At 45.6% G+C, this 16,326-nt stretch overlaps 1 protein-coding gene across 7 annotated transcripts in view; it reads right to left on the bottom strand.

Annotated features, from left to right (window-relative positions):
• Window positions 1-107: 107 nt before the first annotated feature.
• Window positions 108-16,326, bottom strand: part of LOC118428459 — a 51,760-nt gene continuing 35,541 nt past the window's right edge. For all 7 annotated transcript variants that reach the window (XM_035838531.1, XM_035838529.1, XM_035838534.1 and 4 more), the window contains 19 exons: window positions 15,984-16,172; window positions 15,636-15,718; window positions 15,417-15,510; window positions 14,779-14,973; window positions 14,337-14,419; window positions 14,011-14,104; window positions 13,618-13,763; window positions 13,020-13,188; window positions 12,460-12,626; window positions 12,087-12,219; window positions 11,538-11,656; window positions 10,930-11,101; window positions 10,337-10,461; window positions 9,801-9,969; window positions 9,120-9,295; window positions 2,339-2,483; window positions 1,609-1,905; window positions 915-994; window positions 108-696 (listed from right to left, as the gene is read on the bottom strand). In XM_035838531.1, the coding sequence (XP_035694424.1) occupies window positions 505-696; window positions 915-994; window positions 1,609-1,905; window positions 2,339-2,483; window positions 9,120-9,295; window positions 9,801-9,969; window positions 10,337-10,461; window positions 10,930-11,101; window positions 11,538-11,656; window positions 12,087-12,219; window positions 12,460-12,626; window positions 13,020-13,188; window positions 13,618-13,763; window positions 14,011-14,104; window positions 14,337-14,419; window positions 14,779-14,973; window positions 15,417-15,510; window positions 15,636-15,718; window positions 15,984-16,172 (2,828 nt within the window). In that variant the 3' untranslated portion in view covers window positions 108-504. The remainder of the gene's footprint in view (window positions 697-914; window positions 995-1,608; window positions 1,906-2,338; window positions 2,484-9,119; window positions 9,296-9,800; window positions 9,970-10,336; window positions 10,462-10,929; window positions 11,102-11,537; window positions 11,657-12,086; window positions 12,220-12,459; window positions 12,627-13,019; window positions 13,189-13,617; window positions 13,764-14,010; window positions 14,105-14,336; window positions 14,420-14,778; window positions 14,974-15,416; window positions 15,511-15,635; window positions 15,719-15,983; window positions 16,173-16,326) is intronic.

Here is a 16,326-nt window from a genome sequence, read left to right as displayed (position 1 = left end):
GAAGGCTATGAGAGAAAACAATGGCTAAAAATGGCGAACTTAAGTTACGTTTGGACTCGGTTGGACATCTCGTACTGACTACCAAACAACAGCTGCATTTTTTTGTATTCCGTGACCGCATCCAAGCGGTGAGCACCTTCACCATTTTTACCATCATCCGAAGTACTACGTATAGACAATGTTTGAACCGAGATTATGTTTGGGGCAGATCGTCATGCTTGGACATCGGACTCAAAGTTCAAACATGATCAACAAGTAGTAGTTTAGCACCAATCTGTCAACAAGTGTTGATCTTAGAACCAAATGGTATACATAGACTTACACTAAAACAAAGCGTAGTCTAAGAACACGGGAACAACAGGCAAAATGGTATAAACGTAATGACATCAACGCCACTACCGTCTCAGTTTTTCACCTTTTTTTATCTCGTAAATTGAAAGGTTTCTTAATACAATATTTGCTTTTTTTCCTGGCTATCATTCAAGTAACGAATAACCGCCGTTGCTAGTCGGTGACGCATCGCTTTAGGTCGCAGTACTCGTAGGTGCCCCTCAGATCGACGTAACACCAGGGTTTGATGTCCCCGTCAGGATTCCTGCAGTAGTTGTGGTCTCCAATACCGAATTCTCCCTGGGAGAACTCATTCACGCCGTATTGGAAGACGTCAGAGGCGCCCCATGACACACACTCCTCTCCCTGAAGGACAAGAAAGAGAAGCACATTGAGCAAGCACTTCGGCAAAACGCAGAGTTAGAAAGAGTAGATATTTTCGGTTTGGCAGGAGTTGTTATTCTATGGAACCGCTCCTCATCAATTGCAAACACTCCTTGAACTATTCGATCAGCTGAATGGATGGGAATAAAAGAATGTATACTCAGGAAATAGGGACAATGAAACACGCAAATAAACGTTACCTTTTCTGTAGTGCTTGCTGTGCCGCGATAGTCGTCACCAGTGTCCTTGTAGCAGTCCACTTCTGGTATCTCACTCGTTCCTGAGGAAAACAAATAGTTAAATCATCATTATCACCATCAGTTGACGTGCTTACACACGACGGGATTCTACCGCCCCTTACAGGATGACATTTGCTTTCGCTGACTGATTACATGACGGAGATGCGTCAGGTTTCCGTCCGAACAAGACCTGGACGATGTATGTTGTAAAAGTCGCATGATCACTGTGTAGTACCGAAAGTTATGTAATCTTTTTAGATGAAATACAAAACTCAGTTCCTGAAGCGTTGGACCAATAAAAGCAAAGACCAATAAAACACTGACCAACTCGGATGAATTATTGTCTTACCGTATAGACTGAGCATTGTGTAAAGCAAGTCGATGAAGGTTAGACATCCAGGTAATAAGATACGCCAAAAGCAGTTACTCATGGCAAGCAACTGGACATGATTTGGGTGAACGGTCATCGGACATTTCAGGTAGTATCCGATGTATCGTTGTCACTGACGAAACATACTGGATTCTATCTGAAACGTCTGATCGTTTCCAAAATCATATCCAGTTGCTTGAATAAATCCTATTTTGGCGTATTGTGTAAAGTATTCTGCTAGCCGTGAGTGACTGAACTGTAGCTGGCTACTCCTCCTATCCCTACCTGGCGCTGATGGTGTCCTGACCAGGATCGGACTGCTCTGTTCGCCATCCCCGGATTCCGTGTACGCCAGGACCTGTATCTCATAGTCGGTGTCACTGGACAGACTGCTGATGGTGTAGGCCGTCTGATCGGCTCCTACCTCCGCGGACACCATGCTGTCGTCGCCCGCCCGGCGGTACAGCACGCGGTACCCTTGGATGCTGCTCGGGTCGCCCTCCGGCTGGGACCACTGCACCCGGATGCTGCGGGAATCCAGCGCGTTGGCACCGACTCCCACCGGTGCAGATGGCAGAGCAACTGGAGCAAGAGATACGAGCGACAAAATGCTTTTATATTTATATAGATTATAAAAAGAAATACTTATAGTACGACTTTACACGTCAAGCATCTAAGTGTCTTTTGATCACACATTAACGGTAACAGTCAATACAAAAAGTCACCACTCTAGCGATATGTAATTAAAAGAAACAATATTTCTGACTACGTCTTATAAAGTTTTATTTGTATTCAAGTTATCTCTGTATCTATATCTCATCTATGATTTCTTAATGAGTGTGATTAGCTAGCAAGTATCTTGTTTTCAGTTTTATGATCTTATTAATTCGTGCTCTGCTCTGCTGATGGCGACGGTCGTACTGCGGCATCCGACATCCATGTTACCGACACCTCACAGATGCTTTACTATACAGAGCTTTAAGTAACGAACGAACTAAAAACGTCCAAGTATTACCTTCTTCTACAGACTCTCTCCGCGGCAGCTGGAGAGCCTCACTCCTGCGCCCGTCCGTGGTTTCCGTGAAGGCCTGTATCCAGATGGTGTACTCCGCGTTTGGGTTCAGGCCCGTCAGGGTGTACGAGAGGACCGACGAGTCGACCTGGAGAACACAAGAGGCATATATCATTCCGCGATCCGTCTCTTATCTTTGCAAACTTAAATATGCCACTCACAACACAAATCCTGGATCACCAGTAGTAGATGATCATCAACACTACATGCCATTGAGGTTTGTCAACCTTGTTGATCCATTGATACTGTTAAAGCAGATACATTAAATATCACGACAAGGCGTTTGTTGAAGATCGAAGGCAAAACGACTAACAGAAGTGCCGATTAAGGTCTGCGTCACTTTTCCAAACTGGGGCCCGGGCAGTGTAAGTAGGGCAAAATGAACTTCACTGTGTTTTATACTTTTTGTGTATTATTTGGTATGGCTAAAGTTAGGTTGTTGTTTTGATTAGTGCCACAGAGCTGTAGCAAGAGTGTGAAGTGTGGAGATTTGCATTTTGATTAGTGTCGTATGCAAACGAACGTTCGTCTCCTCTAGTGCCAGGTGTAATTGTTTCACACCAAAGCCATAGACAGAACTAACAGATAGATGGCAGTCGCTCAGCCTTTGATATCTTGAACAACAAAGGGACTTCAAAAACATTGTCACCTCTATAATATGTATGAATATGTGAATTTGGATGAATAAACAGGACAAGCTTGCTGGTGGGGAGAGAGAGGGATGAGTTGTGTCAGTCGTGCGTGGAGTGCAGACACGAGGATGTAGCTCTCCAGCAAGCAGTCCGTGTGTGTGCGGAAAATGGCCTGTGTCTCTGCGTGTTGTTCTTCCCTTCAGTCTTAGACTCTCGGCAGCAATTCCAAATAAGAACCCGGGGCCGCAACATCTGCCCCCCTTTCTTACATTTGGCGACGAGGATGGGATTGTTGCACCACAAACATCTCGGGAGCCGGACGAAGGAGTTCATCACCAGGACCAGGAGCCATGTCAGAGGTCCCGCACAGGAGGGTCAGGCGGACGCTGGCAGTCGGGAGACCATGAGGGGACAGGGCGAGGAGAATGTTGGAGGTCCCGGAGAGCAGGGGAACCCACAGACAGGAGTTCGGAGCAGGCCAGGCAGGATCAGGAGAGCCAAGACCGTGGGAAGGCAGACTGTGTGGCACGAGGCAACTAGACGGGCGGCGGGACGAGAGGGCCCGAGCGGAAAGTGTGAGTGGACCTGTACTTGTGATGGATTTGGGAATGCCATGCACACCATGTCTGACCGCTGCTTAGCTTTGTTGTTTTAGTGCCTAGCTTTCAGCTATAGATGTGTGGTGAGGGTAGGACTCGGCTTTGTAAGGTTTTTGGTTAGTTGAGATTGTTAGGTCGAGGCAAGGAGTATTTCAGTTTATAGGTAACGGGTGGTGTGATTTCCGTGGAAACCCAGACGTCGGGGGTTGAACTTTTGTTTTTCAGGGATCGCATCACCTGTGGGGATAGAAGTTTTGCTAAAACCTATTGTTTATTCAGTGTATTGAGTTATAGTTGTATTGGCTTCCTAATTGAACTTTGTTGAGTTGTGACGTTTTGTTCTGAAGAGTGAGAGAGGCTACAACGTTTTACTGGTACTTTGTGTTTAGTGTTTTTATATATGTAACCGAAGGGTGGCAGTTAATTTAGTGGACAGAAACTATCGTATAGAGTAGCTGAAATCAGACTTTGTGAAAATAGTTCGAATGTGTATTGTCGTGAGAAATCCGAGGCTTGCTGTGGAAGTTGCTGTGATGTCTAAACTTGCTAGGGCAGACCACTGGCTGACCGTCAGGCGTCCTGGGTCAGTGCAGGGGGGTTAGCGGAGCAGGGTTAGGGAAACTTAGGATCGAGTAGACGTCCTAGTCCTCTGGATGTCGAGGACCTCGATAGGCTAAGGGCGGTCAGGGGGTTGGTGCGTGTGTGTTCCCTCTCTCCATCCTTGCACAGGTTCACGAAGGACATCGAGTTTGGCGCTGGAGAGGCCAACTGCCGCCAGGCCATCCGATCCCGCTAAGACGTCACGTCCCATCATCTCCCTAACGGAGAATCCTGCAGCGCCAGCATCTTCGCCGGGGGACCTCCCACTGGGGGCCGGTGAGTGTGGCAGCACCTTAGGATCGACTGTGGACGTACGTCGGTGCGCCGTGCAACAACACAGGAGGAGAGAGGCCGCGGGGGACCATCAACCCGGGGACAACCTGACGGAGGAAACTTGGGGGGAACTGTGAGGAGAGAAGAGAAATAAGAGAAGAGAAGAGAAGAGGAGAAGACAGAACTTCACAAATGCCTGACGGACGGCTGATGACGAAAGAATTTGAATTCTCTTCTCCACAAGTTCCGAAGAGAACTCCATTTCCTGTCTACTCACAGATAACACAGACACAATATGTGGGGTAGGGTAGCGGCGTCACCATCACGGCGGCCGGGTGTTTAATGGCTCCTCGTCAGTCAGTTGATATAACGTCCTTGGTCATAACAAGTGTAATAGCCATGAACTAAGCAAGTCATGCTGCGAGCGGGCGACACGTTTTACCCTGGTTGCCAATGTATAAGAAGCCAATGTGAAGCCAATGTCGGGCTGGTCGGTTAAACCAATGCTCTGTCCAGCGGATGTTTAACGCATCCTGACTTGCAACTTAACTCAAAGTCACAGTAAGTCACAGTAAGTTTACGTCACATGGGGGCCACCATGTCAGAAGAGTGGCGTAATAATGACCTTAATTAGTAATGAACGAGTAGCACAATTACGGTCTGAGTAACAAGGTCAAGTAAAAAACTAAATCCAAGGTGAACGGCAAGTACGGTAATACAATACAAGCAATACAATACAAGGTAGCGAAGAAGAGGTCAACTAAGGAAGGAATCAAAGAAGTTGTTGTTCCACAAGGCATGAACCACGCGGGGTGTCTCATTCTAAGTGCTGAATAGTCATAACAATGTTACTCCGTTCAAGGTTGAGCATCAACTTCAAGTACCTGTTCGTAAGTCTAACTAGGTTATCAATCAGCCTGTACGTCGGGGGAGGGTGTGTTCTGGGGTGGGTGGGCGGGGAACACACCCCGACCGCAATGAGGTACAACCACGAATGGTTAGGGGAGAGGGGAGAACATCTGGGGTAGGTTGGGGGAGGTTCACTTATGCTTCTGTGATCCGACAGGAAATGGTACTTCTCTTCTCCACAAGTTCCGAAGAGAACTCCATTTCCTGTCTACTCACAGATAACACAGACACAATATGTGGGGTAGGGTAGCGGCGTCACCATCACGAACAAAAAAGGATAGAACAGACGGATTAAGTAACGTACAGGTGGTACCGAGCACACAACCAACACCACCGGAAAGGTTCGTCGGCTGGCTGGCTGTCATGTTCGGCATCGTCAAGTCAACACACACTTCCTACGGAGTACAGGTGACCATCGCAGCCGAAGGGTCATAGCTGGAGGGAGCACTACCGAGGTATCGTCCAGTCAACACCCAAACCTACGGAGTACAGGTGACCATCGCAGCCGAAGGGTCGTGGCTGGAGGGAGTACTACCGAGGCCTCCGGTCAACACACACTTCCTTCGCAGTACAGGTGACCGTCACAGCCTACCCTCATGGTAGCTGGCGTCACTAACAAGGCATCTTCCTTTCTGGCACACTTGGCCGTACGAGACAACTCAACACGGTCAACAGGGACAAGTACAAGTAGATGGCAAGGGATAACCGTCTCAGTCAACAGGAGGTTGTTAAGGTCATGTCAGTGGACAGGTTAGAGGCAAGGGAGATGGATGGGGTAGGGTAAGGGAAAGGGGTAGGGTAAGGAAAAGGGGTGGGGGTGGGGTGGGAGTGGCTGTACAAGCAATAGTGTAGGAAGTAATCTAACAAGAATTAAGTAATCCAACGGGTAGTTACAAACTAGGAAGCAAGTTCCTTGAGATACGGTACATGAGGTACTGTAAGTTCAAGTGTCCAGTATAAGGCAGCCAAGGTGTCTTCGTGTCGGCTGTCAGACTCTGAGTCTCTGAGGGATGAGTCTGATAGACGCGGTGTCGACCCAATAGGTGCAAGACCATGCTTCCAGTGTCGGTAAGGTGTCACATAAGTGTGGCTGTGGAAAGTCCTGGCAGTACAGCAACAAGGTTCTCGATCTGATCCGTGTTTTATTCGAATCGTTTTTCTGAGTGTGAATGGGGTCAGAGTCAGAGACCGGACAGAATTCCCAAGTCTATAATGGCGCGTCCCGGTCAAGCTTGATACACCTGGGGTCAACACTCGATCCTGCCAGGGTTGATGTCGGGGGTCGCCTGTGGGACTACTCGATGCAGATAGCATGTACTGTACTGTCTGTACATAGATACATACATACATATATACATACATATATACGTACACATATGCATATAATGACGTTTAACTTCTTCGCTGTCTGTGATGATCTGTAATCAGGACTAAGAACTAGTCATGCATCAGCAGGTGTTAATTCGGAAGGCTGCGCCTGTAGGAGTTAAGTCTGTAAAGTCTGAACAGATGACGATTCAAGTGGTTGAGGAAAACATGCGCTTCTCAATGGAGCTGGAGCCAAGTGGTGCTTGCATGAAGGCACAGGTAGCATGGAAGAAGCATGGGTAATTAACGAAAAGCTTAATACAATAGTATAGGTGTGTGACAGCCGTTAACTCGATGTGGTACTCGAACCTGTAGTGAGAGGACACAGCCTGGATGTCAGCCTGAATCTACACCAGGCCTAACTGATAACAGGATAGGAGAAAACACTGCAAGAATTTGTGCCTGTCAAAAACAAATAAACAACCCTGGGTCAGTCCTCTGAGGGGGGTATACTCCGTATGGCTGGGAACACAGCATCACCTTGTGATAATTAGAATTCCTAGATGTAGGACTAGGAGAAAAGAAAAACACAAACTTGAGCACTGTTCAATCTTAGAGGGAATCATCTGTTACTTTTATCTAGAACCTTCTGGAGGCAGGCTGAACTACCCTATAAACAATTTTACAGAAGTGGAGAGAGAGACTGGTATCAATAATTCCCTTGCACATGGGTGTCAAGGCAGGAATGTACCAGGCGGAAAACCCTCAGCATGGTGCCATGTGTGCCTAATTTAACCTTCCAACAAAAGAGGAGAAAAGACACAAGAATTAGATCTAGATGTGTGGAAAAAACCTGTTTGGGAAACGGTGATTGTTATTCAACGATTCAATTGAGCATCACAGTACAAAATGAAGAAAAGTTGTCGTTGTTCCTGAGGAAGTTTGAAAAAGGGTGGGTGTGTGGTGTTCAGATCGGCCACTCGGGTGGAAGTTCATCCGTCGGTGGTACGGTAGGACAAGATGGTCACCGATGAAGACATCAAGGTCACATGTCACAGTGCGGAAGGCAGTTGAATGCAGAACTCACGGGCGAATTGGGATGTCCAGGAGACGAAGAGTTGACTGGGTCAGTCCAGTAGGAACGGGGCAGCTTGGTAACCAGGGCTCAAGCAGCAACGGAGTTTATCCAGAAGTGTTCAGCACAGAGTCAGGTGATTGTAGGATCCTTGTAGGTAATCCGTCCAAATAAAAAGGTGGCAGACCAAGGAAAAAAACCCTTCAAAAACAAGGCAAACTGAAGAGCACAACAAACACACCCCGACCGCAATGAGGTACAACCACGAATGGTTAGGGGAGAGGGGAGAACATCTGGGGTAGGTTGGGGGAGGTTCACTTATGCTTCTGTGATCCGACAGGAAATGGTACCTCTGTATCATGAACTCTGTACACATCTCTATGTCATAGGAATTGCATTGTGTTTCATCATTGTTTTTTAGTTTAGATATGAAAATGTTTTAAAAAATCCGTATGCACGTGTTTGTCTCGCCGAGGACGGCTCGATTTAAAAATTCATGGGCGGGTGTAAGTAGGGCAAAATGAACTTCACTGTGTTTTATACTTTTTGTGTATTATTTGGTATGGCTAAAGTTAGGTTGTTGTTTTGATTAGTGCCACAGAGCTGTAGCAAGAGTGTGAAGTGTGGAGATTTGCATTTTGATTAGTGTCGTATGCAAACGAACGTTCGTCTCCTCTAGTGCCAGGTGTAATTGTTTCACACCAAAGCCATAGACAGAACTAACAGATAGATGGCAGTCGCTCAGCCTTTGATATCTTGAACAACAAAGGGACTTCAAAAACATTGTCACCTCTATAATATGTATGAATATGTGAATTTGGATGAATAAACAGGACAAGCTTGCTGGTGGGGAGAGAGAGGGATGAGTTGGTTGAGTCGTGCGTGGAGTGCAGACACGAGGATGTAGCTCTCCAGCAAGCAGTCCGTGTGTGTGTGCGGAAAATGGCCTGTGTCTCTGCGTGTTGTTCTTCCCTTCAGTCTTAGACTCTTGGCAGCAATTCCAAATAAGAACCCGGGGCCGCAACATCTGCCCCCCTTTCTTACAGCAGCTTTCGGGAACGACTCGTATGATATAAAACGCATCACACTACTCAAGACGTAAAGAGAATAGTCGTGGGCGTATTATTGTCGTATATTCGTTTCCGCAAACAGCCCGGTCGGGTCCCGTTTGGAAATGTTTGGAAATGTGACGTTAGCCTAAACTGACTATAATCTTAGACCTTACTACAATCAAAGATCTAACACACACTCCTTGATATGACGCACATCACTTTCTGTAGACAGCATTGTGATCAGAATAGACTATAGGAAACGGCGACTATGCCAACCTCAATTTCTCCGATGACGCGCACGCCGACGCGCTGGTACAGGATCCTGTAGCCCTTGACCGGCTCGGAGATGTCGTACCCGCCGGGGATGGGTGCCACCCAGTCCAGCTGCACGGACGTCGGGTTCACGATGCCCATGCGCACGTTACGGGGCGGACCCGGGGCCTCGTCGGTAGCTGAGTGAGAAGAGTGAAACTACATCAGCACAACATCACACAGCAATATGCTGTCCGGAAGTTTTCGACTTGCGTTGGCAAAACATTAGAAATGGACTCCAAAGTTACAGATTTCATATCATGAAAGCTACATTTCGTAAAAACATTCAAAACTGTGTAACAAGGAGCCTACGATAGAAATACAACATCAAACGTTATTGATAATGACTGCGTTTTGGCCAGCAGCGGCAGAAGCTTCAATGTACCTACTGGCAGCACCTACACATTCACCTGCTCAAAATGTGGTAGAATGTGCCACTCTAGTACTAACTTGTTCAGTCATCAAAGAAGATGGTGGGACCGTCCATGACTAGTTAAATTATCTCAATCGTCCAAGACAAGGGAAGGCCGATGATGCGTTTTATATAGTATAATAACGCATCTTGATGCGATACAGAATAGGATATGAACTTTCTCCAAAGAAAGAGCTACAATAACCACAATGGATGTGAGAATGTGTTCAGACCTATCTCCTGTGTAGTGATGGATATTCTCTGGCTCCTCCTGCCGACCCCAGCCGATGAGTACGCCACCACCCACACGTTATAGGTAGTTCCCGGCTGCAGTCCGGTGATGGTCTGGGACCGGGCATTGGGTCCGGCTTCCACGGTAGATATCAGCGTATCCCCATCAACCTGACAAAGAACGAACATTTTTACAAATAGGTACAAGTCGGGTTTGAATATTACCACTTAAACCACCTTGGACGGATAGAGGACCAACAAGTCAGTTAAAACTATCTGTCGAAAATTGACCAAAAAACTAAGATAACTCTTTTCTTTTTCCACCAATGAAGACATAATCCTGCTCTTGTATTCTTGACACTACTAACAGAATAATGTCACAACTAACAAAACGCGCTATTACCAATTGCCAGTGTCGATCGTGTGTCGTTTACAGATCTTCCTATTCGCACACTTCAAAACGAATCATTAAACTTAAGTTTTGGAGATCTTGGAGATATCGATCAAAACGCAGAAAAAGTTTCACTGCACTTCCTACCTGGTAGTGTATTCTGTACCCCGACAGTGTGCCTCCATCCGAGGGAGCCTGCCATTGTACACGGATGGTCGTGGGGTCCTCCGGGAATACCCGAACACCCAGTGGGACTCCGGGAACTTGTGGGTCTGAGAAAAGATTCAAAGTTGTTACGTTTTAATGGGGTTGGCTCGGTAATACACAGGACCAGTGTTTGCTAACATTTCTAACCACAATAGTTGCAACCATTTGTAATTCTTCCAAAAGACAGGCTGAATCATATTCGACGAACGATTTTTGTCTTGTGATTTTCAGGTATAGGCTGTGACAGAAACGAACAAAACATCAGATCCTTTTGGTGATACGTCGACAACTGTCCTAAGAATTCCCTCAATTTGCGATCCTAAACCAACCGTGGGACGAATGCTACGTTAGGATTAAGACTTACACTGGACAGAAGAAATACTACAAATATATGTCATTACTGATGGTCAGTGTAAACTCCTTGGCCAGCTTTGATACTATTTTATGGCAGTGTAGTATCTGCTTGGAGACTATGTACAGTGGGTAGAAATATTTGAATGTTAGCTACTACTAATAATGAAGGTAAAGCGTACATTCGCCTCCAGTGTTGACGATGATCTCCTGGCTCTTCAGCCCGTCCACCGCGCCGTTGAAGGCGATCATCCAGATCCGGTACCGCGCGTTGCTCCTGAGGTCAGTCAGCAGGTATGTCGTCTCTCTGGGGTCGCTCACCTCTACTTCCTCAAAGTCTCTGTCGCCGATGCGCTGAAAAGGCGAGCATAAATTTTCTTTAGTATTGTGAAAATGCAACATGTGTGGAGTCGTTTATTGCAAAGTGTAGACGTCCGTAAATTCCCAAAAATTTCACTTGTTAAACGACGAAAGTGGGCAGCATCTTCCTCTAATCTCCAAGCAGATCTTACGGTAGCATAAGATAGTATCAAAAGCTGTCAGAGGAGTGAAGCCGGCCTACGAGTGACGAGTGTGTTTGGCTACCGGGGAAATGTACAACTCTTGGCTGGCTACAATCCTTGGCCAGTTTAGCACTATCTTATGCCATCGTAGGATCTGCTTGGAGATTACTTCCTCTTCAAAACTACCAAAATGCAGAAGGAAGTACAAAAATATTTTTGTTTTGTTTTGGCTTCTTGTTGGGAAGCACGAAGGAAGATAATGCCCCAGCTTTAAGACCAGAACCCACCTGATAGTAGATACGGTAACCCTGCAGGACTCCATTGACCACAGTCGGGGGTTGCCAGGAAACCTTGATGGAGGTGTCTCCATCAGCCTCTCCCGTCAGTTCACCCACTGGGCCAGGCGCTTTGTGATGCCAGACACATTCTGTTACTTCAAGCACTATACAGCATTTGGCAATATAAGTTTGCCCTGTGGTCACTAGAATGATTAGTTGCTGTTTTACTTCCAATATACGTGCATGTACACATTGTAGCACTGTGTTTTAGAGGAACCTGACCACACGTGGTCTTATAAGAAATACGTCGATGCCACCAGCTTTGTAGACACTGTATAAATGGTAAGCGCTACAAAGGCTGCTCAGTAGATACTTTTAATCTTAAATTCTCAAAGTCTTTTTTTTTGGGGGGGGGGGTAGCTACAAAAGAGCTGTTTGTGTCAGTCATAACTAGCTGAATCTCTGTTATGAGTGTGTAACTTAGCATGGATTGTGCTATACTTATGGAACTTTTGAAATCATTAATTGAAAAGAAAAGAAACGTAATTGTTGACGTACTTCCTTCAGCCGTGCGCACTCTGACCGGCATGCTCCTGGCTTCGTCCCCGCCTTCACTGGTGGTGGCAACAATGACGTCATACTCCGTGTAGGGATTCAGCCCCCGAATTGTGAACGTCGTGTCTGTAGTTGACTGATGAAGAGAATTAATTGAAAAAAAATGTTAGAAATTGCCGGAAAAAGTGCCCTCTCAAAAGATGAAAGGCGAACTTGAACAAAAGAGTATGAAGCACCAAAAGAGGCAACTTACGCTTTTTGTCATATTCTCCGCGTCATAATGTAGCAGCGAATTTAACAAAGGAAAAAAGCTTGATCTGGGCAAACTGTAACAGAATATGTCGAAAAAGAAAAACTAAGTAAATGTTAAACTCACAAGTCCTACGTCCTGGTACTGATCGTCGCCCTCGCTCGCCTGCTTGTAGTGGATACGGTACCCTGTGATACGTGCAGTTGGGGAAGAAGGCACTGGGTGGCGCCACTCCACCAGGATGCTCTGAGAGTCCATGGCAGTTGCGGTGACATCTTGCGGTGCTAGTGCAGCTTTGGATGGAATAAAATAGTTTAACTGTTGTATCTTATTTTTAGCGAATCATTAGTTTCAAAACAAACAGTCTCAAATATCCAAATAACGGCAATATAAATACCAATGCCAATAGCATGACTGTCAAGTTACATCATAAAATATCATTGTAAAAGAAAATATCACCCAACTTCCTACATGCCGTTAACGTCTTTAAAGTGTTGGTAAATCTATTCACAATAGTTTCTAGGTAAACTAACTTGAGGACAGTTTCGGCAAAGTACTTTGGTTGGTGGCGGTAGCAGAGAAGGTGCCAAAACCACCGGACAGAGAAAAGTAAGGTTGTACACCTAATAATTATAAGAAAGCTATGTAGAAGCATTATCGTCTGTCAATCTAGATCTGCAACTTACTCCGTTCAGACGTCCTGACGACGATCTTGTTGCTCCGCTCGCTCTCGCCGCCGATGCCGTATGACGTCACCCAGATCTGGTAGTCCGTGAACGGCTCAACACCCCGGATGTTGAAGGACAGGTCTCTGGACTCCGTGTCGAGGGACTGCGGGTCAGTATCTCCGATTTTCTGTGATGGTTGTGGATGAGAAACAGAAGCACATAAGCGACAACTTTTAATGATTAGAGATCTCTATTTATACATGTACATATTTACCCAACTACTAACAATGCTTTTCAACGTTTAAGACTTTTATCCACCGGGGTGTTACTTCATTGTGCATACAATTGATAAAGTCTTAATTTGTCCCTTACAGTACACCGATAGGATAACTCGATCTCATTAGTGCCATCATTGTATAGAATCAAAAACCTGAAAATTCATAGAAATAAACAATGAGTCACCTTGGGATACCAAATAAATAGTCATTAACGTATCAGATAGATTTGTAACCTGTTCATCAATGTAGTCCTAATCTAATCAGATGCGAGAGGTAAATGTTTGATACATGGTTAACTGAATCAAGTAACTGAAGTACGTAGAAAACGATCCCCATACCTGGTAGTACAGTCTGTAACCACGAAGACCTAGAGTGTTTGGAGGCGGTCTCCACTGCACAGCGATGGTTGTGGCGTCGACGGCGTACCCAGAGAGTCCGTTAGGTGCGGTTGGGCGCGGTGTTAGGGCATCCGGCACAGTAGAACCTACAGCGAGAGAAAACGTTAGAACATCAGATCATTCACGTCTCGGAAGATATTATTTGTCAGATTGAGTCTTCAATATATTTTTGAAACAGAAATTGACAAGCAACATTGGCTGAAAATATCAAGGAGCTTTTTGAAAATACGCGCTGCTTGTAACGCATTCACATTATGATTTTTTAAAGACATTTTTCTAGGTCTAGATATGGATCAGCATATTCCTGCTAAGAAGTATACATCCATCACCCACCTTCACAAACAGGGCAGCATTCTCCAGCGCGAGTAATGGCGTTCGCACAGGTTGTGTCGGGACACTCTCTGCGGTTGCACGCCACGTGTCCATTCTACAAGACGGGATAACGATGTAAAAAGAGAAAAACATTGTCTCTTCAAATCATCAGAATCTTTAATTTTCACAGATATTGAAAAAAATACAAGCAAAACATTTAACTGTTCTTATTTCACATGTCATAAAGTACAAAACTAACTGTTCTTCTCCTTCGTTACTGCTTAGCCTGATAAGGGGCAGATTTTTAGCAGCGTTGATTTTTAGAGAACAACGCATTTCCTCCTTACCGTGCATTGACACGTCAGACATTCGTCTCGAGGATCTGCGAACTCCTCTCCGTTCCTGTACTGTTGGCCGTCGACACTGCAGTCTGTCAATATAGAAATGACAAAGATTAGACAGGCAGTGACTTAACCTCTAGTAAAATGGATCATGATCATAGACTACAGCATCCTTGCTGCTATTCTTATAATGCATTTGCTGGGTTCAATGTGATTAAAATATGTTTGAAATAGGAGTGTTCTTGACGAGACCGGTAAATAGTGAATAAGACTCGAGAGTTGTCGTCTTTTCATTTGATGAAGATATATTTCACAATACAGTACAAACTTCACTATTCATATTTCCTAAGTTGAAACCTTCACGAACATATTTAACAGCTCGCTTCTTTAACACCATGTCAAAACTTAATCTTTAAGAAGAAATGGAAACACCCTGCCCATGACGTACCGTCACAAGCTCGGCAGCAGTCTCTGATGACGGGGTAGGGGCAGTTGGCAGCAGGACACGGTCTCCTACGGCAGTTCACGGCGCCATTTTGGCAGTTGCACAGCCTGCAGGTGTCCCTGGGGTCATTGAACTGCTGCCCGGCAGAGTAGGTACTTCCCTCGTAAATGCAACCCGAGTCCCCACCTGCTGGCGCACCTGCAAAATACAGGAACTCACTTAAACTGGACATTCTTTGTGGAAGCATTGGTCTCAATGCAATTGCAATAGATACTTATCTACAAATCCTGTATGTAGGACGTTGGCTTTGAATGGCTATACTTGTCTAACTTCTACCACCAAGTCAGACTCAGGGAGTTCCAGTCTCTCAAAGTTCAAGGAATTAAAGGTTATTTACCTTAAAAACCTCAACTTAAGACTTTTTACAAACCAATAACTGGTGATGGATACGGGCAAAGTTGAGAAAGAACCTAAAGAAGAGGCTATTGGAGAGGGATGATTTGAAGAAAGCCTTTTCTTTTTTAAGACAAAGCAACAAGCAAGCAGTAGTACTTCATTCTGACACTAATGGAAAGCTGGCTCCATAAAATCCTACAGTACGTTACAAAAATGAGATAGCTACTTGTTTCCATGTTGGTTACCTGGGCACTGCGGACAACACTGTCCCGGTTGGGTCACGGCATTCGGACACTTCAGTTCGGGGCAGGTCGTGGCCATGCAGCGCACATGGCCGTTCTGAAAAAGACGAAGCACATTGTTGTCAAAGTTACAAGAGTTAACCAGAAAAAAACCCAACTAGTATACAAAAAAATCAACAAAAATGTTGCTTTAAATGCATGAACATTCTAAGCGACTCTTACCATACAATGGCATGTCCTGCATGGGTTAGATGAATGCTGGAACTGGTCGCCGTTGTTGTAGTCCTGGCCGCCAAAGCTGCAACCTACGGTAAATAACATGCGAATGTTAACCGTAAAATTCCTTTTGAAACTGCCTTAACAAATGACCATCATTATGATAGCCGCTAGGCAGCATTGGTTGCATGTCATTCAAGGATATTATGTCTAAAAAATGTCTGGAATTTTTTGCAAAATAGACATTTGATATAGGCAGGCCCGGGAAAAGATGAAAGGGCAACATGCATGAAACAGTAATAATTTGCAAAGTATGTAAGATGTAAGAATAGCAAGAGATTTGCTTCGTCTTACCGTTACAGGTCTGGCAACACTCATCCTTCCTGGGGTTGGGGCAGGTTGCGGGAGGACACTGCTTGGGCTGGCAGGACACTTCCCTGCCCTGGCACACACAGTTCATGCAGGCCTGGCTCGGGTGGCGGAACCTCTCCTGGTCACGGTACACTCGGTTCTCTACCAGGCAGCCGGACTCCGAGCTCTGGCCTGAAGGAGAGATGTCGTCGTTTAGAAGACTTTCATCAGGTTGGTACGTCACTGAATAAAGATACTCTTTTTGCACAACCGATGTTTTATTCTCAACGACGTTTCGGTGATCGTCTGTCCTCTTCTTCAGGGCAATTATGACTGGTTCAGTAAA

This window comes from Branchiostoma floridae, chromosome 13, assembly GCF_000003815.2.
Source record: "Branchiostoma floridae strain S238N-H82 chromosome 13, Bfl_VNyyK, whole genome shotgun sequence".
NCBI lineage: Eukaryota > Metazoa > Chordata > Leptocardii > Amphioxiformes > Branchiostomatidae > Branchiostoma > Branchiostoma floridae.
The sequence above is the reverse complement of the archived record's forward strand: the minus strand, read 5'-3'. Positions and strand labels throughout refer to the sequence as shown.